Consider the following 23,303-nt stretch of genomic DNA (forward strand, 5'->3'; position numbering starts at 1 on the left):
GACTCTTACCCACTTGTGCTGAAACAAGCCAAAGAAGAAAAGAGCAGAACACAAATGCCACTTCCCCAAATGCCCTCTTCTTGCCAATAGGATGCCACCACGGGTGACCTTTCCACTTAGAAAGGCAGTGACAAAGTTTGTCTGCCTCACTGAGCTCCTTAAACTGCCTAGGGCAAAAAATGAGATGTTTGTCTCTCTCGTTCTTAATTCATAGTCTGTCTTACTTAGAGTTTCTATGACTGTGATGAAATACCATGACCAAAAGCAACTTGGGAAGGAAAGGGCCGGTATCAGTTTACAACTCTCAGGCCACATGCCATCACTGAGGGCAGGAACCTCGAGGCAGGAACTGATGCAGAGGTCATGAAGGAGTGCTGTCACTGCCTTGCAGGTCCTGACAGCTTTCTTATACCATCCGTGACCACTGTCCTTGGTGGCACCACCCACAGTGTGTTGGGCTTTCCCACATCATTCTCAATCAAGAAATTGTTCCAATGACTTGTCTCAGGACTAATCCTATGGAAGCATTTTTTCAAGTAAGATTCCTTCTTTTCCACAAGCTTCTATCAAGTTCATATAAAAACCAGAGAGCATGTGATCCATCTCAGATTGACATTTTATTGAGTAAAAGAGAATGATCAGGAAAATAAAACACTATTTGCATATTACAGCAATTTCAAATTGTTACACAGATTTCCAAGTGCTTATTCAACAGTTTTGAACTTCTCTTGTGGATTTCATTCGTGAATTGTTCATTACAAATAGTTCACACAGAACCAACCACACAGGATGTGGATTCCACTGAGGACTATTATGCAAAGCATTGTTCTATCAATTCTAGACACTTCATGGCCAACTTCTATGTCTATACCAGGCACTGATGCTATTCAGACAATTGGTTAAATGTTTTTCATTATCTCAAGTTTCACCTTGGAGGTTAGGAGAGAAGTCTACTACACATCAACCTGAGCCTAACTCAGCCTCAACTTCTCTTGTCTACTTTCTCTCCTCATAGCCAAACTCTATGTCTTTATCAGCTGTCTCCCCAGAACAAGTCCTGAGTCATCCACTTCTTTCTACCTGCATTATAACACACAAGTCACTCCTCCACCACCAGGATTACTGCAATGCTGGCTCTAAGTGTCTGCCTGGACTCCATCTCAACCCCATCAAATAGAGTTGATCTCTTCAAACAGAAAGTCTCTAACCACAATGAGGACAACACCTTGCCATGGCCAATCTTATTTCACACTACATTTTATCCTTCCCATAGCTATACAGATCTTCCCGGTGTTCCCTTGCCCATCAAGCTTGTTCCCAATCTAGGGTATCTAATCTATTGGCTTGCCCATGAACATTAGAGATCTCAGCCTAACTGTAACATCCTTAATGGGGCTTTTCCTTTCTACCTAAAAAGTTTATTTCCCTTCACTGAGATTTCTGTCATTGCTTGGCTAACTGCCTGAGTGACAAGACCTGCCATGCCATTAGCATCCAACAAACATTTACTCTCCATAAGGAAAACTTCCAGCAAGCCAGGTCTGTCCATGATTGCTTCTTAATAGTACGAAAAAATAACTAATTTTCTCAAAAGAAAAGAGTCCAAATAGAAAATGCTGAGGATTTCTTTGCTGACTTACTTGAGATCTAATTATGTGAAGAATTTTGATGAAAAGAAGGAAAAATATTATGGTGCATGATGGTGCTAATGTGTGAGTTTTTATTGTTTACCCCGTCTCCTTCCTAGGGCTTTATTAATGAGCCAACTATCTCGTATTGGATAATGTATTGCAATGAGTTCCATTTGGTTGCAGGTCAAGATAAAATAGCACAGTGTAATTTAAACAAAATGATGTTTGCTTGGTGAATGGCAGACTCATTTAATACTTGCTTCTCTCTTATGCACTTTAGCTCTGCTCTCTCCAGCCTCCCTCCCTCCCGGCTCCGGGGAGGAGGTAGACAAACAATCCAGCTGCTCAGCAATCTGAGCAGAACAAGAATCAAGGTGGCCCCTCAAATGGCCACGTACCGCAAAGGCCAGCCACCTTGCCTGGCTGCCTTTGAACCACAGTGGGAGTTTGACAGCCGTGTGTGAAGTTCTGAAAAGCAAGGCAGGTATCCACCACCTGGTCACTTCTCAGAAGCAGCTCTGAGGCCCATGGCACAGGACTAATCCCAGAGAGGCAGCATCCCCCCCCAACAGACAACCTTCAAAGGATGGGTAGTGTCCTACGCCCACCTGTGTTAACTGTCAGCTACCCACAAGGGAGTGAGTGCTGGGAATGCCCCTGTTATCTACGACTTTCATCTCTGTGGTACAGAGACGCTGCTTTGGTGAGATAGGTTTCTAGGGTGCCTTTCTTTTGATGCCACTTCACCATCAAGATGAACGTAGGCCATCTGTGGAGCAGAAACACACCTGACAGGAGAGCTGGACCAGGCAGGGAGTTCATGTGCACTCATCCTCGGCGGGGCGTGTGCTCAAAATCATTCAGCTTGCTCCAAAAGAATATTGAATTCAAGTTCTAGAAAATACAAAGAATGCTTGTTTATTTTCCTGTTCTCTCAGCTATAAAAAGTACATATTGTGAGCCAATGAACCAAGCTAATATGGTCCCAAGTTACCACTGGGTCTCCAAGGTATTGCTCTGAGCACTTGGATCCGGGCCAAAATTTGGCTATCTGTGGTGCAATCATTTGTTCATTTATTTTTTTTATCCAACATCTCATTTTAAAGTGATTTTGGAGATGTGGTAAATACTCAGTCATACTATTAATCCTTTTTAACCTTCATCAATCACTGTTTTCTTTTTAATGATGTGACTTTGCCACCTATTTGGAAAAGATGAGCACGTAAGCAAATTTTTTGAAATCTTCACTGCATTTCTTCTTCCCTCATGGTACCACTGAGCAGTTTGTTCTTTGATATACAGCATATTAGAGCTTAATTACAGAACAATGCAAAGTGATCACTTTGGGCGCCATCTGTGTAAAACTCCTTGTGATTCTTGCAAATTGAGGACAAGTAAATAAGATATAGTAGACTCAATTAGGCTGACAAATTCAGAAGCCATTATGTCAGTGAAAACACTTTTGAAAAGCAAATGCTATGAACAGCACTCCATGCTGTCCCCAACATCTAAGGCCCCCAACATGCCCTACTTGTTTATGAACTCAGATACATCTTAAAGACCCGGCAACTCTCATCTGCAACTTGCATGTGTTCTTTGTTTTGTCCTCAATTCCAACCCTTCTCCTGAGTTCTGTGCACCTGCGTAAGAGCCACCAGGTGCTCAGCTGTTTAAATGCAAAACAAGAACCAACACACATTTCTATGTGGGACACACTTGATAGATTGGGGGAAGCAGAAGCCAGTTCTACAGGCAAAGGCCCCAGCCAGAACACAAGAAAGGAAATAAAGTTGAATGAAAACAAATGCTTCATGTTTTTCCCTGAGAAAGGTCAACAAATCCAATTTCAGAAAAACAAAACAGCAGCACAGCATACTGGCATTTGAAAACAAGTTGGATTCGCCGCAAAAAATTATCGACATACTGCATATATATATGTGTGTGTGTGTGTGTGTGTGTGTGTGTGTGTGTGTGTGTGTGTGTGTGTGTGTATCTGTGTGTATATGTATATATATATGCATGTACAGAAATGCTGAATGACCAGAGCACACTAACTAGTGCAGCAACACAGATGATAACAAAATCAAAATATTTAACATTCTTGAAGAACAAAAGCCTCTCCAGGTTGCTGGTCGTTTCCCAAACACTCTCTTTGAAGCACTTAGTAAAACATGTTTGCAAAGACATCTGATACTGTGATATCTTTTATGAAGTCCAAATCTGCTTCCCATCCTTGGAGAGAAGATGGGGAAGAGGAGAATAATTAGTGGATTTTTTTCTCTGTCTGGTTGTTAAACACCCTAATTACTTCAAGCACCATTACTGCCACGTTCACGTAGCCATCCTTTGAAAACACTTTTCAATCTAAACGAAAATTGACGCTAATTTCTTTCCAAGGATATAGCCGTATTAACACAATTTGGAGAGCCATTGGATTTACTTTTTAAATCTTAACAGGAATGTCAATATTCCACCAGCACAGGATGGAGATAATCTGCCACATCCAAAGTGGAACCAACCAGAAACTCTTTACAGTGACTACACACTTTTGTAGATATAAAAAGTACTATAACTATATATCGTGTGCCATAACTTTTATTACTGGCTTGCCATTATTTTGGTACTAAAATGCCAAGCTGTATTCCTTCATGCAAAATGTACTTACATTAGAATTATAGTGCTTGACTTTTATTCTTCCCTCTTTTGTGCTGAAGAGAATAACTTTTCCTGATTGTTATCTCAATAAATCAACGCGTTGGTAAAGCCTGTGAGCACATTTTTCATTAGTTTCTTTGTCATAAATTCAATGGATTAATAAATCATGACATTATTTGTTTCTAACATAAAAGTTAACAAAGGAACCAACAGTAGACGCACGTTGGCTGAATGAATAGTCCATGTGCTCTGTTTCCCAGCACTCATCCTGGCTGTAATAGGCTAATGAAGTCAACAATTAGAAACATAATGCACAAGAGACAATGTTACTCAGGATGGAGAAGAATGAGATTTGGTTGACCCCTGCTTTAGGGGGTGGGACAAAGTGTACACAACAATAACTATAAAATAAAATGCAAGTAGCAAGTGTACGAAATCATATCAACAGTCCCTCAAAGATAAAATTACATCTGGCTGAGGAAATCAGAAAGACTGTGTGAACCATGTGACCCTTGGAATGGATTTTAAAGGCTAATCGAAATTTACCGGGCAGAAATGAGTAGTAGCCACCCAGACAGAAACAATAAGAAGAAATACATACAGGCAGAAGAAAATTCACAAAATCAAGTGTAGTCAGTTTTGCTTGTATCCTGGGTATGTGAGAAAACATCCTGAAAAGCTATATTGAGACAACCTTAGTTAAGTCAATAGTCAATGGGTAGCAGGTAGCAGTTTTAAATTCACTGGAACATGAAAAGCAATAAGGTATTAATGCATACAAGTTGGAATTGGAAAAATAAAGGATTAGAAAATATGCATTCGGTGTAAAATAAGTGAAGACATGAATAATAGCAGAGAGAATGCAGAGGTTAGAACCAAAAATCAATGGAGGGTCTAGGGAGATGGCTCTGTAGGTCAGAGGAATGCTCTGCAAGTATGAGACGCAAGTGAAATCCCCAGCACCCATGTGAAAAAGGCCAGGCATGTCTGATACTCCCAGAAGCTGAGAGTTGGAAGGAAGGAAGCACATGGGCCCTGAGAACTCCCTGGCCAGCTGCCTAGTAAAGAGGCTTTGGTCTTTGGTTCAGTGAGAGACCCTTTCTGAAAGGCAGTAATGTGGAGAGCTATGAGGAGAGATGCCCTGACCTCTAATCATACACTCATGCGCTTGTATGCCTATAACACACACACACACACACACACACACACACACACACACACACACACACACACAGGATATTGGTAAGCCAATGTGACACATAAACAGGAGAAATATCAAGAAAAGAAACAGGAACTATGTTAGATAATAGAAATACACACACACACACACACACACACACACACACACACACGTGAGAGACAGAGACAGAGAGACAGAGACAGGTGACAGAAACAGAGAGACTTGTATATAGCAAAGTCATGCCTGTCCAGACCCAGTCACAAGCATAGAGCCTCTCTCTTCCCTCACGGTCACACATTGCAAAGCTCACCTATCTATTGCCATGTCACGCTGGAACTGTTCTCCAACAGGCCCTCTCCTAATCCCATTCCATTCCCTACTGCACATTTTTAGCAGGATAAACACAAGCACCAACCTTCAAGAGGCATGAACTCCGCATTATGAAGTACAGACCCTGACTTGACCTTCACTCTTCTACTAATCCAGCCCTAGTGTAGGACAGGCAAAAAAGGGGTTTTTTCTTTGTATTTTCCTTTTTTTCTACAAAAGGAAGGGAGGGAGAGAGGGAGGGAAGGAGGGAGGGAGGGGGAGAGAGAGAGAGAGAGAGAGAGAGAGAGAGAGAGAGGAAGAAGAAGAAGAAGAAGAAGAAGAAGAAGAAGAAGAAGAAGAAGAAGAAGAAGAAGAAGAAGAAGAAGAAGAAGAAGAAGAAGAGGAAGAAGAGGAGGAGGAGGAGGAGGAGGAGGAAGAAACTTCCAGTTTCCATCTGTGCCCAGAGCTGACCCTATGGCTCAACTCTCCATACCCAGATCACACTGGGAGAAAGCTGGTCCCAGAAGTGCTCACACACCTGAGAGCACACGTAAGCCACCACTTCTGCTCAGAGGAAACTGCCCTGACCACGCAGGACACAGGAACCCAGAAGCAGTCTAGGACAGATCCTTCAGGATTCCATCTGTGCCCAGAGCTGACACTGTGTCACAGCTCTCTGTACCCAGATGTCACCAGGAGAAAAGTGGTCTCCAAGATTTGCCGACACACAGGTTTACAGAAGGGCCAAGCCACTGTCAGAAACAGCAAGACCAGCTAACACCAGAGACAACCAGAGGGCGAGAGGCAACGACAGTAAGGTAAGCAACAAAAACCGAGAGAACTTGGCATCATCAGAGCCTAGTTCTCCCACCACAGCAAGTCCTGGATATCCCAACACACTGGAAAAGCAAGATGATTCTGACTTAAAATCACATTGCATAATGATGTTACAAGACCTTAAGAAGGAGATAAATAACTCCCTTAAAGAAATACAGGACAACACAGGCAAACAGGTAGAAGTCCTTAAGGAGGAAACACAAAATTCCCTTAAGGAATTACAGAAAAACACAACCAAACAGGTGAAAGAATTGAAAGCCATCCAGGCTTGTAAAACTGCACAGCTTCTGTAAGGCAAAGGACACTGTTGTTAGGATAAAACAACAACCAACAGATTGGGAAAAGATCTTTACCAATCCTACAACTGACAGAGGGTTTATATCCAAAATATACAAAGAACTCAAGAAGTTAGACCACAGGGAGACAAATAACCCTATTAAAAAAATGGGGTTCAGAGCTAAACAAAGAATTCGCAGCTGAGGAATGCCGAATGGCTGAGAAACACCTAAAGAAATGTTCAACATCTTTAGTCATAAGGGAAATGCAAATCAAAACAACCCTGAGATTTCACCTCACACCAGTGAGAATGGCTAAGATCAAAAACTCCGGCGACAGCAAATGCTGGAGAGGATGTGGAGAAAGAGGAACACTTCTCCATTGTTGGTGGGATTGCAGACTGGTACAACCATTCTGGAAATCAGTCTGGAGGTTCCTCAGAAAATTGGACATTGTACCACCTGAGGACCCAGCTATACCTCTCTTGGGCATATATCCAAAAGATGCCCCAACATATAACAAAGACACATGCTCCACTATGTTCAATAGCAGCCTTATTTATAATAGCCAGAAGCTGGAAAGAACCCAGATGCCCTTCAATAGAGGAATGGATACAGAAAATGTGGTATATCTACACAATGGAATACTACTCAGCTATCAAAAACAATGACTTTATGAAATTCATAGGCAAATGGATGGAATTGGAAAATATCATCCTGAGTGAGGTAATCCAATCACAGAAAAACACACATGGTATGCACTCATTTATAAGTGGATATTAGTCAAATACTCGAATTACCCTAGATGCACGGAACACATGAAACTCAAGAAGGATGACCAAAATGTGAATGCTTCACTCCTTCTTTAAAAGGGGAACAAGAATACCCTTGGGAGAGGATAGGGAGGCAAAGTTTAGAACAGAGGCAAAAGGAACACCCATTCAGAGCCTGCCCCACATGTGGCTCATACATATACAGCCACCAAACTAGATAAGATGGATGAAGCAAAGAAGTGCAGGCTGACAGGAACCAAATGTAGATCTCTCCTGAGAGACACAGCCAGAATACAGCAAATACATAGGCGAATTCCAGCAGCAAACCACTGAACTGAGAATGGGACCCCCGTTGAAGGAATCAGAGAAAAGACTGGAAGAGCTTGAACGGGCTTGAGACCACATATGAACAACAATGCCAAGCAACCAGAGCTTCCAGGGACTAAGCCACTACCGAAAGACTGTACATGAACTGACCCTGGGCTCCAACCTCATAGGTAGCAATTAATAGCCTAGTAAGAGCACAAGTGGAAGGGGAAGCCCTTGGCCCTGCCAAGACTGAACCCCCAGTGAACGTGATTGTTGGGGGGAGGGTGGTAATGGGGGGAGGATGGGGAGGGGAACACCCATAAGGAAGGGGAGAGGGAGGGGTTGGGGGATGTTGGCCCGGAAACCGAGAAGGGGAATAACAATCGAAATGTAAATAAGAAATACTCAAGTTAATAAAGATAAAAAATCAAAATCAAAATTGTGATTAAAAAAAAAAGAAAAGAAAACCATCCAGGATCTAAAAATGGAAATAGAAACAATAAAGAAATCACAAGGGGAGACAACCCTGGAGATAGAAAACCTAGAAAATAGATCAGGAGTCATAGACGCAAGCATCACCAACAGAATATAAGAGATAGAAGAGAGAATCTCAGGGGCAGAAGATAGCATGGAAAACATTAATACAACTGTCAAAGATTATACAAAGCACAAAAAGCTCCTAACCAAATCATCCAGGAAATCCAGGACAGAATGAGAAGATCAAACCTAAGGATAATAGGTATAGAAGAGAGTGAAGATTCCCAACTTAAAGGGCCAGTAAATACCTTCAACAAAATTATAAAGGAAAACTTTCCTAACAAAAAGAAAAAAGAAAAAAGAAAAAGACATGCCCATAAATATATAAGACACCTACAGACTCCAAGTAGATTGGACTAGAAAAGAAGTTCCTCCCATCACATGATAGTCAAAACACCAAATGCACAAAATGAAGAAAGAATATTAAAAACAGTAAGGGAAAAAGGTCAAGCAGCATATAAAGGCAGACCTATCAGAATTACACCAGACTTCTCAATAGAGACTATGCAAACTAGAAAATCTTGGACAGATGTCATACAGACCCTAAGAGAACACAGCTGCCAGCCCAGGCTACTATATCCAGAAAAATTCTCAATTACCATAGTTGGAGAAACCAAGATATTCCATGACAAAACCAAATGTACAGAATATCTTTTCACAAATCCAGCCCTACGAAGGATAATAGATGGAACACTCTAACACAAGGAGGGAAACTACACCCTAGAAATAGCAAGAAAGAAATATTCTTTCAACTAACACAAAAGAAGATAGCGACACAAACGTAATTCCAACTCAAACAACAAAAATAATAGGAAACAACAATCTTTGGTCCCTAATATTCTATGAAGCCACAATTACACTTATACCTAAATCACAAAAAGACCCACCAAAGAAAGAAAACTTCAGACCAATTTCCCTTATGAATATTGATGCAAACATACTCAATAAAATTATTGCAAACTATAATTAAGAGGTGTTAAGAAAAACATTCAATATTGGAATTCTTTCTATCCAGGTAACCAAACACACTTCTCACATCTCCACTCATCTCTTGTTGTTGCTATCAATGTTGTTTGGAAAGAAGTGTTTGCAAAGTATCTTAGACTTGACTAGAGCACACACATTCTCAGTCTCTGAGCCCTGAGAGCTAGGAGTAAATACATTAATTATCATACTCATCTATTTCTTCTACGTTTTCCCTTTTTCTGAAGCCAGTGGGTAATTTTTCCCTAGTAAATGTAGTCTATTAATATACCTTACACTCATAAACAATCAAAAATATGTTTTCCACAAATGTTAAATGCAACTGACAAAGCTCTGAGTTTTTATATTACTTGGAAACTAGGGAAAATGTTGTCAGAATTAAAACATAAAAAATAAATTCTAACAAATTCAAAAAATATTCTTGCAAACTGAATCAAAGAGCACATCAAAAAGATCATTCACCATGATCAAGTAGGCTTCATTCCAAGGATGCAGGGATGGTTCAATATACAGAAACTCATCAATGTAATCCACTATATAAACAAACTCAAAAAAAATAAACCACATGATCATCTTATTAGATATTGAGAAAACATTTGACAAAATTCAGCACCCCTTCATGGAAAAAGAAAAATCAGGAATTCAAGGTCCATAGCTAAACATAGTAAAAGCAATATACAGCAAACCCATAGCCAACATCAAACTAAATGGAGAGAAACTTGAAGCAATCCCACTAAAAACAGGGACTAGACAAGGCTGCCCACTCTCTCCCTACTTATTCAATATAGTACTCAAAATCCTAACTAGAGCAATCAGACAACGAAAGAAGGTCAAAGGGATACAAATTGGAAAGGAAGAAGTCAAAATATCACTATTTGCAGATGATATGATAGTATACTTAAGTGACTCCAAAAGTTCCACCAGAGAACTACTAAACCTGATAAACAACTTCAGCAAAGTGACTGGGTATAAATTAACTCAAACAAATCAGTAGCCTTCCTCTACTCAAAGGATAAACAGGCTGAGAAAGAAATTAGGGAAATGACGCCATTCACAATAATATAAAATAACTTTGGGTGACTCTAACCGAACAAGTGAAAGATCTGTATAACAAGAACTTCAAGTCTCTGAAGAAAGAAATTGAAGATCTCAGAAAATGGAAAGATCTCCCATGCTCATGGATTGGCAGGATTAATATAGTAAAAATGGCCATCTTGCTGAAAGCAATCCACAGATTCAACACAATCACCATCAAAATTCCAACTCAAATCTTCACAGAGTTCAGAAAGAGCAATTTGAATTCATTTGGAATAACAAAAAACCCAAAATATCAAAAACTATTCTCAAAGATAAAAGAACTTCTAGGGGAATAACCACCCCTAACCTCCAGCTGTAAGAGCAATAGTGACAAAAACTGTATGGTATTGGTACAGAGACAGGCAGGTAGATCAATGGAATAGAACTGAAAACCCAGAAATGAACCCACACACCTATGGTCACTTGATCTTTAACAAAGGAGCTAAAACCATCCAATGGAAAGAAAGACAGCATTTTCAACAAATGGTGCTGGTTCAACTGGAAGTCAGCATGTAGAAGAATGCAGATCGATCCATTCTTATCGCCCTGTACAAAGCTCAAGTCCAAGTGAACCCTGGACCTCCACGTAAAACCAGATACACTGAAACTAATAGAAGAGAGTCTGGAACACATGGGCACAGGAGAAATTTTTCTGAACAAAACACCAATGGCTTATGCTCTAAGATCAACGATAGAGAAATGGAGCTTCATAAAATTACAAAGCTTCTGTAAGGCAAAGGACACTGTCATTACGACAAAAGGGCAACCAACAACAGATTGGGGAAAGATCTTTACCAACCCTACATCAAATAGATGGCTAATATCCAAAATATACAAAAAAATCAAAAAGTTAGACTCCAGAGAATCAAATAACCCTATTATAAAATGACGTACAGAGCTAAACAAAGAATTCTCAACTGAGGAACATCAAATGGGTGCCTAAAGAAATGTTCAACATCCTTAGTCATCAGGGAAATGCAAACCAAAACAACCCTGAGATCCCACCTCACTCCAGTCAGAATGGCTAAGATCAAAAACTCAGGTGACAGCAGATGCTGGCGAGGATGTGGAGAAAGAAGAACACTCCTCCATTGTTGGTGGGATTGCAAGCTGATACAACCACTGTGAAAACCAGTCTAGTAGTTCCTCAGAAAATTGGACATAGTACTACCTGAGGACCCAGCTATACTACTCCTGGGCATATTCCCAAAAGATGGTCCAACATACAACAAAGACACATGCTCCACTATGTTCATAGCAGTCTTAGTTTTAATAGCCAGAAGCTGGAAATAACCCAGATGTCCTTCAACAGAGGAATGGATACAGAAAATGTGGTACATTTACACAATAGAGTACTACTAAAAACAATGGCTTCATGAAATTTATAGCAAATGGATGAAACTAGAAAATATCATCCTAAGTGAGGTAACCCAATCATAAAAAAACACACATGGTATGCACTCGTTGATAAGTGGATATTAGCCCAAAAGCTCGGATTGCCCAAGATACAATCCACAGACCACATGAAGCTCAAGAAGAAGGACAACCAAAGTGCAGCTGCTTCAATCCTTCTTAAAAGAGGGAACAAAAATATTCATAGGAGGAAATATGGAGACAAAGTTTGGGGCAGAGATTGAAGAAATGGTCATTCAGAGCCTGCCCCACCTGGGGAACCAGCCCATATATGTACAACCACCAAACCCAGACAATATTGCTGATGCCAAGAAGTGCATGCTGACAGGAGCCTGATATTGCTGTCTCCTCCTGAGAGGCTCAGCCAGAGCATGACAAATGCTCACAGCCAACCATTGAACTGAGAACTGGGTCCCCAATAGAGGAGTAAGAGAAAGGATTGAAGGAGCTGAAGGGGTTCACAACCCCATAAGAAAAACAATACCAACCAACCAGACCTCCCAGGGACTAAACCACCATCCAAAAAGTACACAGGGACAGACAGACTCATGGCTCCAGCTGCATATGTAGCAAAGGATGGCCTTGTTGGGCACCAATGGGAAGAGAAGCCCTTGGTCCTGCCAAGGCTTCACCCCCCAGTGTAGGGGAATGTCAGGGTGGGAATACAGGAAGGGGTATGGCTGAGGAGGGGGAACACCCTTATAGAAGGAGGGGGAGAGGGGATGGGATAGGGGATTTATGGATGGGAAACCGGGAAAGGGGATAACATTTGAAATGTAAATTTAAAAAAATCCAATAAAGAATAAATAAATAAATATAAAAAAGAAAGAAAGGGAGGAAAAAGGAAGAAAGAAAAAGGAAATTGAATTGAAATACTAATATAAAATTCAAATCCTAAAATAGCAAACGAATTGCAATTAAAAATGTGGAAAGTTAAGAGAATCTCCCGGAAAACAGAGCAAACAGAAATGCAAAGAAGAAAGGGCAAGTGCATAGCATTAGAGCATCGATTTAGGAAGTCCACATCCAAAAGCAGGCATGTGCGATGTGATGAAACAACATCCCCAACTGAAATTAACAGATCTACAGTGTCCAGTGCAGAACATAGAAAGACACTGAGGACAAAGCAGCTATCACACTTTAAGAACAATTTGCAAATTCATCTGGAATAACAAAAAACCCAGGATAGCTAAAGCTATCCTCAACAATAAAAGGACTTCAGGGGGAATCACTATCCCTGAACTCAAGCAGTATTACAGAGCAATAGTGATAAAAACTGCATGGTATTGGTACAGAGACAGACAGATAGACCAATGGAATAGAATTGAAGACCCAGAAATGAACCCACACACCTATGGTCACTTGATTTTTGACAAAGGAGCCAAAACCATCCAATGGAAAAAAGATAGCATTTTCAGCAAATGGTGCTGGTTCAACTGGAGGGCAACATGTAGAAGAATGCAGATCGATCCATCCTTATCACCCTGTACAAAGCTTAAGTCCAAGTGGATCAAGGACCTCCACATCAAACCAGACACACTCAAACTAATAGAAGAAAAACTAGGGAAGCATCTGGAACACATGGGCACTGGAAAAAATTTCCTGAACAAAACACCAATGGCTTATGCTCTAAGATCAAGAATGGACAAATGGGATCTCATAAAACTGCAAAGCTTCTGTAAGGCAAAGGACACTGTGGTTAGGACAAAACGGCAACCAACAGATTGGGAAAAGATCTTTACCAATCCTACAACAGATAGAGGCCTTATTTCCAAAATATACAAAGAACTCAAGAAGTTAGACCGCAGGGAAACAAATAACCCTATTAAAAAATGGGGTTCAGAGCTAAACAAAGAATTCACAGCTGAGGAATGCCGAATGGCTGAGAAACACCTAAAGAAATGTTCAACATCTTTAGTCATAAGGGAAATGCAAATCAAAACAACCCTGAGATTTCACCTCACACCAGTGCGATTGGCTAAGATCAAAAACTCAGGTGACAGCAGATGCTGGAGAGGATGTGGAGAAAGAGGAACACTCCTCCATTGTTGGTGGGATTGCAGACTGGTAAAACCATTCTGGAAATCAGTCTGGAGGTTCCTCAGAAAATTGGACATTGAACTGCCTGAGGATCCAGCTATACCTCTCTTGGGCATATACCCAAAAGATGCCTCAACATATAAAAGAGACACGTGCTCCACTATGTTCATCGCAGCCTTATTTATAATAGCCAGAAAATGGAAAGAACCCAGATGCCCTTCAACAGAGGAATGGATACAGAAAATGTGGTACATCTACACAATGGAATATTACTCAGCTATCAAAAACAACGAGTTTATGAAAGTCGTAGGCAAATGGTTGGAACTGGAAAATATCATCCTGAGTGAGCTAACCCAATCACAGAAAGACATACATGGTATGCACTCATTGATAAGTGGCTATTAGCCCAAATGCTTGAATTACCCTAGATCCCTAGAACAAACGAAACTCAAGACGGATGATCAAAATGTGAATGCTTCACTCCTTCTTTAAATGAGGAAAAAGAATACCCTTGGCAGGGAAGGGAGAGGCAAAGATTAAAACAGAGACTGAAGGAACACCCATTCAGAGCCTGCCCCACATGTGGCCCATACATATACAGCCACCCAATTAGACAAGACGGATGAAGCAAAGAAGTGCAGACCGACAGGAGCCGGATGTAGATCGCTCCTGAGAGACACAGCCAGAATACAGCAAATACAGAGGCGAATGCCAGCAGCAAACCACTGAACTGAGAATAGGTCCCCTATTGAAGGAATCAGAGAAAGAACTGGAAGAGCTTGAAGGGGCTCGAGACCCCAAAAGTACAACAATGCCAAGCAACCAGAGCTTCCAGGGACTAAGCCACTACCTAAAGACTATACATGGACTGACCCTGGACTCTGACCCCATAGGTAGCAATGAATATCCTAGTAAGAGCACCAGTGGAAGGGGAAGCCCTGGGTCCTGCTAAGACTGAACCCCTAGTGAACTAGTCTATGGGGGGAGGGCGGCAATGGGGGGAGGGTTGGGAGGGGAACACCCATAAGGAAGGGGAGGGGGGAGGGGGATGTTTGCCCGGAAACCGGGAAAGGGAATAACACTCGAAATGTATATAAGAAATACTCAAGTTAATAAAAAAAAAATAAAAAAAATAAAAAAATAAAAAAATAAAAAAAAAAAACAAAAACAAAAAAAAGAATCCTGAAGATTTCATCCTATCTCATCTTGCCCTAATGTAGTATGTCCCCTCAACTAGTATACCAGCTCTCATTGTATATTCACATATACACATTTAACAGCAATTAAAGAAAAATGAAGCCATGAATTTGATCAAGAACAGGCCAGGATGCATGAGGGTTTGGGGGATGAAAGGGAAAGTGTAAATGATGTGATGTTACAATCTCAAAAGCTTACACACTCACACACACTCACACACTCACACACACACACACACTTTTTTTTTAAATAAAGACCTCTCATGATTTATACTGCACTCAAAGTATGAGGCGAGTAAAAGGGATTACCAAGATGCCTTGATGAGTAAAGGCATTTGCATCAGAAGCCTAAATACATAAATTGATGCCCTAGCCTTAGAACTGACATGGTGGAAAGAGACAAAAGAGACAACCAATTCACACAAGTTGCCCTCTGCTGTTTACAAGTATGCATGTCCATGCGCGCGCGCGCGCACACACACACACACACACACACACACTCACACGCACACATGCACACATGCACACACACATACACACACATGCATGCACACACACACTAAGCACACACATGCATGCACACACACACTAAGCACACACTAAGCACATACTTCTATTATAATAGTAATAATAATAAAGATATTAGACTTTACACATGCCTTTCAAGTTAAAAACTCTTATGAGCATTAATATTTGCAAACTAATACTCAAAGCATCCGCTTCTGACAGCTTATTGCAATCCTCTTCTTCTTAGCTCAATCTTTAGGCTTCCTTTCCTATCCCCTTCTTTAGGTAGCAGTTTACACTCTTGGAGTGCAGAACACTGGTGACATCTTCTTTGTAACTTATACACTGTCCGTAAGTGGAATTTTTTTTAACTTTTATTTATGTTATATACATGTGCCGTGTATCTGCACATTGTGGCATGGAAGCCAGAAGGTAGTGTTGGGTGTCCTGGAACTAGAATTACAGGCAGCTGTAAGCAGCCATATGGGGTTAGGAATCAAAAGCAGGTCCTCTGCAAGGGCAGCCAGTGCTCTAAACTCCTGAGCCATCTCTCCAGCTCAGTGGTAGCTCTAATACATCAACTCATAAGAAGGAGTCAAAACAGAAACTCAGAAATGATTAAAGTTCCCCAAAAGGTCACAGTGAAGGAAAGAACTGGCATGCTTGACATGAGACAAACTATTACACTCCAGGAAAAAGCACACTACCTGAGCCTTGAATTAAAGGGTGCTCAGTAAATATCTAGCCAAAATCTATGCCATACTCTCCAAATCTTTATGCTAATAAGCTTATACTTTTAGGCTATATAATAACTATTCACACAATAGATATTTATACAATAGATATTTATTGAGCACCTATCTTACTCTGGATCCTTTTCACAGAAAAATGGATAAACCATGAAAAAGACAGGCCAAGTTCATATTTCTAATAGTTCAGTCTGAGCCCACACCCAGTGTGTAGCTTACATTCCAACAGGAGTCAGGTGACAAAACAGGCATGACAGGTCACAGAATGCACAGTAATAAAGACAAGTTGAGAACTCTAAATAGGATTGACAGGGCGTCTGGCAAGGCACCTGTCACCTGGAGCCTAACTAATAAAGGATCCAATCCCATAATGACTAGAGAAGTCCAGGCAGAAGGGAGACTGGAGCAGATACTAAAACAGAAATGCAACCGAGTGTTTGGAGGGGAAGGGCAAAAACACCCAACCACCCAAAACGCAGTCAAATAAAATGAACAAGGTAAGAGAGGCAAGTGAGAGCCGCCTTTACAAAGGCTGGTGCATCCACTGCAGGAGTAGGGTATCTCGCCTACAGTGCAGAAATACATTTTCTGAAATATTCTCACACTGCTTTATAGGACTACCAAGATGGCTCAATGGCAAGACAGTTGCCACCAAGGCTGGCAACCTTGGAGTGATCGCCAGGCTCCATGTGGTAGAAGGAGAAAACTGACGCCTGCAAGTTGTCCTTTTGACATCTTTATACATAGTTGTAGTTAAACCTGTCACCCATATCCTCTTCTCTCCCATTTCCCTATTGCCCATCGTCATTTGTACTCCCAAGCATCCCCCTTCCACTTGTAATGTATGGGTATTATACTATCCACCCTCCTCCTCACACCTTCCCCTTCACACTCCTCCTCATACTCCTCCTCACACTCCTCCCCACACTCCTCCTTACACTCCTCCCCATCCTCCTCCTCACACTCCTCCTCACACTCCTCCCCACACTCCTCCTCCTCACACTCCTCCCCACACTCCTCCTCCCCACACTCCTCCCCATCCTCCTCCCCACACTCCTCCCCATCCTCCTCCCCACACTCCTCCCCATCCTCCTCCTCACACCCTCCCCACACTCCTCCTCACACTCCTCCTCACACTCCTCCCCACACTCCTCCTCACACTTCTCCCCACACTCCTCCTCACACTCCTCACCACACTCCTCCCCACACTCCTCCTCACACTTCTCCCCACACTCCTCCTCACACTCCTCACACTCCCCCTCACACTCCTCACACTCCTCCTCACACTCCTCCTCATCCTCCTCCTCACACTCCTCACACTCCTCCTCACACTCCTCCCCACACTCCTCCCCACACTCCTCCTCACACTCCTCCTCACACTTCTCCCCACACTCCTCCTCACACTCCTCACACTCCCCCTCACACTCCTCGCACTCCTCCCCACACTCCTCCTCACACTCCTCCTCACACTCCTCCCCACACTCCTCCCCACACTCCTCCCCACACTCCTCCTCACACTCCTCCCCACACTCCTCCTCACACTCCTCCTCACACTCCTCCCCACACTCCTCCCCACACTCCTCCTCATACCCTCCCCACACTCCTCCTCACACTCCTCCTCACACTCCTCCTCATCCTCCTCCTCACACTCCTCCTCACACTCCTCCTCACACTCCTCACCACACTCCTCACCACACTCCTCCCCACACTCCTCCCTCAGGGCCTCATTTTTCTACTTTAATGGGTCCATTTCTAGTTTCTTGGTCTCAGCTCACAGTCACTCCCAGGTGAATGAATTCACATATGTCAAAAGTAAAAGTGAGGATCAACACATGAAAAGAAATATGCTTTGTCTGCATCTGCGTCACTACATTCCACATGGTATCTTCCAGTTTGGTCTATTTTCCTGCAAATTCCTTAGTTTCATTTTCTTTTATTGCTGTGAATGAATGAATAAAATTTCATTGTGTCTATGCGCCATATTCTCATTATCCGTTGATGATCATTTGGGTGATTCTATCTCTTTTCTACAGTAAACATCTCACAGGCTAGAGTCCCAGACTGAGTCCAAAGGGCAGAAGGAGAAAGGCAGCTGAAAGGCAGCTTTCCTCTTTCTCTGTTCTCAACAACTTTTTGTCATGCTCACTATGTCCTTTGCACAATTTTTGAACCTTAAGATCCTCCCCCTTCACTCACTCAAAACCAGTAAACATGCTTGTACAAATATCTCATGGTAGAATTCAGTCCTTTGACTATTTTGATGAAGAATAGTAGATCACAGGCAGCTCCATTTTAGTGTTTTGAAAGGCCTCCACATTGATTTCCACAGTGACTATGCTAGCTTAGAGTCATCAACAGTGAATAAGATTTCCTTCCCTACCTATACACCAGCCCTTGTTGTATTTGGTTTCCTAAGGCAGCCATTCTGCCTAGAATGAGACAGTGCTCACAGTAGTTTTAATTTGCCTAAGAATATAGAAAAATATTAAAAATATATAAATAGCCATTCATATTTTTGCTTTAAAAATCTGTCAGAGAAGCCTACAGAACTCCAAATAGATTGGGCCAGAAAAGAAACACCTCCCGTCACATAATAGTCAAAACACCAAACGCACAAAATAAAGAAAGAATATTAAAAGCAGTAATGGGAAAAGGTCAAGTAACATATAAAGGCAGACCTATCAGAATCACACCAGACTTTTCGCCAGAAACTATGAAGGCCAGAAGATCCTGGACAGATGTCATACAGACCCTAAGAGAACACAAATGCCAGCCCAGGTTACTGTATCCTGCAAAACTCTCAATTAACATAGATGGAGAAACCAAGATATTCCATGACAAAACCAAATTTACACAATATCTTTCTACAAATCCAGCACTACAAAGGATAATAAATGGTAAAGCCCAACATAAGGAGGCAAGCTATACCCTAGAAGAAGCAAGAAACTAATCATCTTGGCAACAAAACAAAGAGAAGAAAAGCACACAAACATAACCTCACATCCAAATATGAATATAACAGGAAGCAATAATCACTATTCCTTAATATCTCTCAATATCAATGGCCTCAACTCCCCAATAAAAAGACATAGATTAACAAACTGGATACGCAATGAGGACCCTGCATTCTGCTGCCTACAGGAAACACACCTCAGAGACAAAGACAGACACTACCTCAGAGTGAAAGGCTGAAAAACAATTTTCCAAGCAAATGGTCAGAAGAAGCAAGCTGGAGTAGCCATTCTAATATCAAATAAAATCAATTTTCAATTAAAAGTCATCAAAAAAGATAAGGAAGGACACTTCATATTCATCAAAGGAAAAATCCACCAAGATGAACTCTCAATCCTCATCTTCGGTTGGTTTATATACAAGTGTGCAATTTCTAGGCTTGAAAGAAAAATGATGCTATCAGGTGCTGGATAGAGGAGCCTTATTTTTTATTATGGCAGCTTGCTATTTTTGTAACATGGTGATTTGGTTGAACACAATAAAGTACAGTAGTACCTGATCTCCCCTTCTTCCTGGATGAGTGAGGAGATGATTAAATGTTGATGTCAGCATCCTTGAGCATATTCAGATGAGCTTCTGCTTCTGTTGAAAAGGATGCTGTGTTTGATTGTGGTCCGAAGCTTTGAAGCACTACTTGGCATCTCCTTCCTTGGAGGTCTCACTGTTTAAACATAACAGATTTGATAGCTTGTTGGTAAGGTGAGGTCCAGCTTGTCTCCACTAGGTCATCTTCATGTAAATCCGGTGGTTATACGGTTTTGTTCTAGGGATATTTCATTTTTTTAATAACGGTTTTAGCTGACATTCATGGAGAGAATGAATCCTTAGAACTGTGCCACTAGTAAAAGGACATCCTGTCTAGAGTGTGTTTCTTTACAAAGCTGTGTCACACCATCCTTTGGGCCCTCTGCTGGAAAAGTAGAATCAAGTCTCAAATAATGCCTTTTAAATTGTATCCTCTAGTATTATAGATGTAGGACAGTACTGTATCATACCTCTGTGGATGTAAAATAGCTTGTACCTGCTTTATGACACGTAGTAGTGACCGTGCTTTATCAGAGCTGTTTTTAATGATGTTGCTCAGAATGTCTTCTTTCCAGATGATGATTGAGAAGCTAATTTAAAGAAAAAATGGTGCCAGGTACCACAAGAGTAACAGAACTGTGCTGTTTTCTCGGGTTTTGTTTTTTTACTTTTTTTTTTTTTTAATGGAGTGTGCTGGATGTCTCTACAGTTTTGTTCAGATGACTGCAGAACCTGGAAAAGCTGTTGCTGCTGTTGATGCATAACACACTGCTATTATTGGTCTTTTTATATAAATATAAATATATATATACAGATATATAATTTGAATTTTTTGAAACTTTAGCTGTGCTGTCAACTTTGGAAAAAAGTATCCCCGTTTACTGTGTTGAGTTGGCACTGTACAGAAATTAACAGCCATATTGGTCTAGAAATGTTGAACTTAAGTTTTTTCCATTTGTACAGGGGTAACACACTGTATTAAATATGTAAGGTCTTATCTACGTGGGTTTGATTACAAAAACTAATAAAGTATTCTCTAAATTTAAAAAATAAAAAATAAATTAAAAAAATCTGTCAGTTTAGCTCATTAGCCCCGTTATGGACTAAATGTTTTAAGTTTGATGCCCAAATTCCAGTAACATTCTTCACAGAGTAACAGCAACAGAAACCCAAAACCTCCTAAAATCTGTGTGGGACTGACAAAGCCTAAGGACAAGAGAACACGGCCACAGATAATAACACAACACCTGACCTCAAACCACAGACAAAGCCTTAGGGACAGTCAGCACGGCATTGGTACAAACAGAGATTGACCAATGGGATACAATGGACAACACTGAAATAAACCCACACAGCAACACAGCTAATTTGTGACAAATGTTTCTTTTCTTTTTTTAAGATTTATTTATTATATATAAGTACACTGTTGCTATCTTCAAACACACCAGAAGAGGGCATCAGATCCAATTACAGATGGTTGTGAGCCACCATGTGGTTGCTGGGAATTGAACTCAGGACCTCTGGAAGAGCAGACAATGCTCTTAACCGCTGAGCCATCTCTCCAGCCCATGACAAATGTTTCAAAAACTCTAAAATAGGAGATGGTCTTATTAAGATGGTGCCAGCAAAACCAGGATGCCCACTGTTTCTGCACAATGGTGAGCGGCTCCAGGACCTTGATTTAAAACCTCAAGCACTGAAAGTAAACACTTCGGGATAAATATATAAGCAAGAACTTTCTGAGTAGAACCACAATACGACAAATAGGATTATGTGAAGTTAGAATGCTTCCAAACAGAAATAAAAAAATCTGTAGAATTAACAGACAGCCTACAAGATGGGAGAAAATCTTCCCCAGCTTCAGATAAGGGGTTAATACCTAGACTGCATAAAGAACAGCAAAAATTAAATACCCAAAAACGAGGTGTGACATTTGAACAAGTGAGTTTGTCATAAATCACTCTCTGCTATATGAAATGCATTGATGTTCATAAACACCCATGTTCTTGCTGTTTGAACTCACTGAGGAGCTGGCTCAGGAACTGGGGCTTTGCTCTCCCTTCCAATTTCAAACCCAAGTATCCTCCAAGGTGCCTTGTCTGAGGAAAGGCTCTGCCCCAACTCTTATGCATGACAACAGGCAGACTTATTCCATGATGCTGGCCTGGAAGCCGAGAGGGGAATATCAGTGCTCAACTGGCTTTCCCCTTTATTCAGCCTGGGACTCTAGACCCTGGGATAGTGCTGCTCACATTTAAAATTTGCTCTACATACTTCTTAATCCAATCAAGCTCGCAGTTGAAATTCACCACCACCAGAAGCTAGGGAGACAACCTTTGAGTTTGGTCATGAATCAGTGGATTATGAGTCAGTCAAAAAGGAGGACATCAGAGTTGGAGTAGCAAGCTTTCTCCTTATGGTCCAGAGAATGACCTATGAAGTCATATCTTCAGTTTTGAATTAGTGAGCTTATGGTGAGAATGTAGCAAACCAAAGTAAAAGAGTTAACATCTAATCATACCTAGATAGCAAAACACAATCAGGCACTCATGACCTCCAGCAGAAATTGACTGTAGGAGCCCCTTACAGGCAGTCACCTGGAGTTCCCAACAGAGGTGGTCCTGGCCAGGGCAAGTGTCACCTTACTGTCACCTGGGCAAAGTAAGTGTAAGGCTTCTTCCAAGTTAGACAATAAACAACAGAGACATCAGATTGGGAGTTCACAACCACAAGCAGAGATCAGAGGAGGCAAACAGCCCAGGAGTAAAAACGCTGTCCTGAAAACAGCTGAGGGGTAATGCTTTGCACCAGAGGTTACTGTTGCTCACCCGGGATTTAAAAGTCCCTGCAATGGGAAAGAGAGTGGAGAGCCACCATGACATGCTTAGTCGGAAACTTCAACCGCCTCAACTTTCCCAGTCTCTGCTGGAGGTAATCAGTGCCTGGTTTGACGTGTTTTGATATTTATGTACGATTAGCAATTTATTCTTTTACTTTGGCTCGCTATGTACTTAATAAACTCGCTATGTACTTAATAAACTCACTCGTTCAAAACTGACGCTATGACTATCTATCATTCTCTAGACCGTAAGGAGAAAGCATACTATTCCAACTCTGATGTCCTCCTTGGCTGACTTAAAACCTCCTCCTGATTCACGACCAAACTCAAAGGTTGTCTCCCTAACTTCTGGTGGTGGTTAATTTCAAATGCCAGCTGGAAATTGTAGTGCAAATTCTAAATGTGAGCAGCACCATCCCAGTGTCTGGAGTTGCATGCTGAATAAAAGGGGAAGC

General features: G+C 41.4%; 1 protein-coding gene across 1 annotated transcript in view; it reads right to left on the minus strand.

Annotated features, from left to right (window-relative positions):
• Positions 1 to 595: 595 nt before the first annotated feature.
• Iftap (intraflagellar transport associated protein) overlaps positions 596 to 23,303 on the minus strand; it is a 119,503-nt gene continuing 96,795 nt past the window's right edge. The window contains exon 7 of the mRNA XM_063283301.1: positions 596 to 2,525. Coding sequence (XP_063139371.1) covers positions 2,460 to 2,525 — 66 coding nt within the window. The 3' untranslated portion in view covers positions 596 to 2,459. The remainder of the gene's footprint in view (positions 2,526 to 23,303) is intronic.

The sequence above is a fragment of the Rattus norvegicus genome, chromosome 3, assembly GCF_036323735.1.
Source record: "Rattus norvegicus strain BN/NHsdMcwi chromosome 3, GRCr8, whole genome shotgun sequence".
In the NCBI taxonomy this organism is placed as follows: Eukaryota; Metazoa; Chordata; class Mammalia; order Rodentia; family Muridae; genus Rattus; species Rattus norvegicus.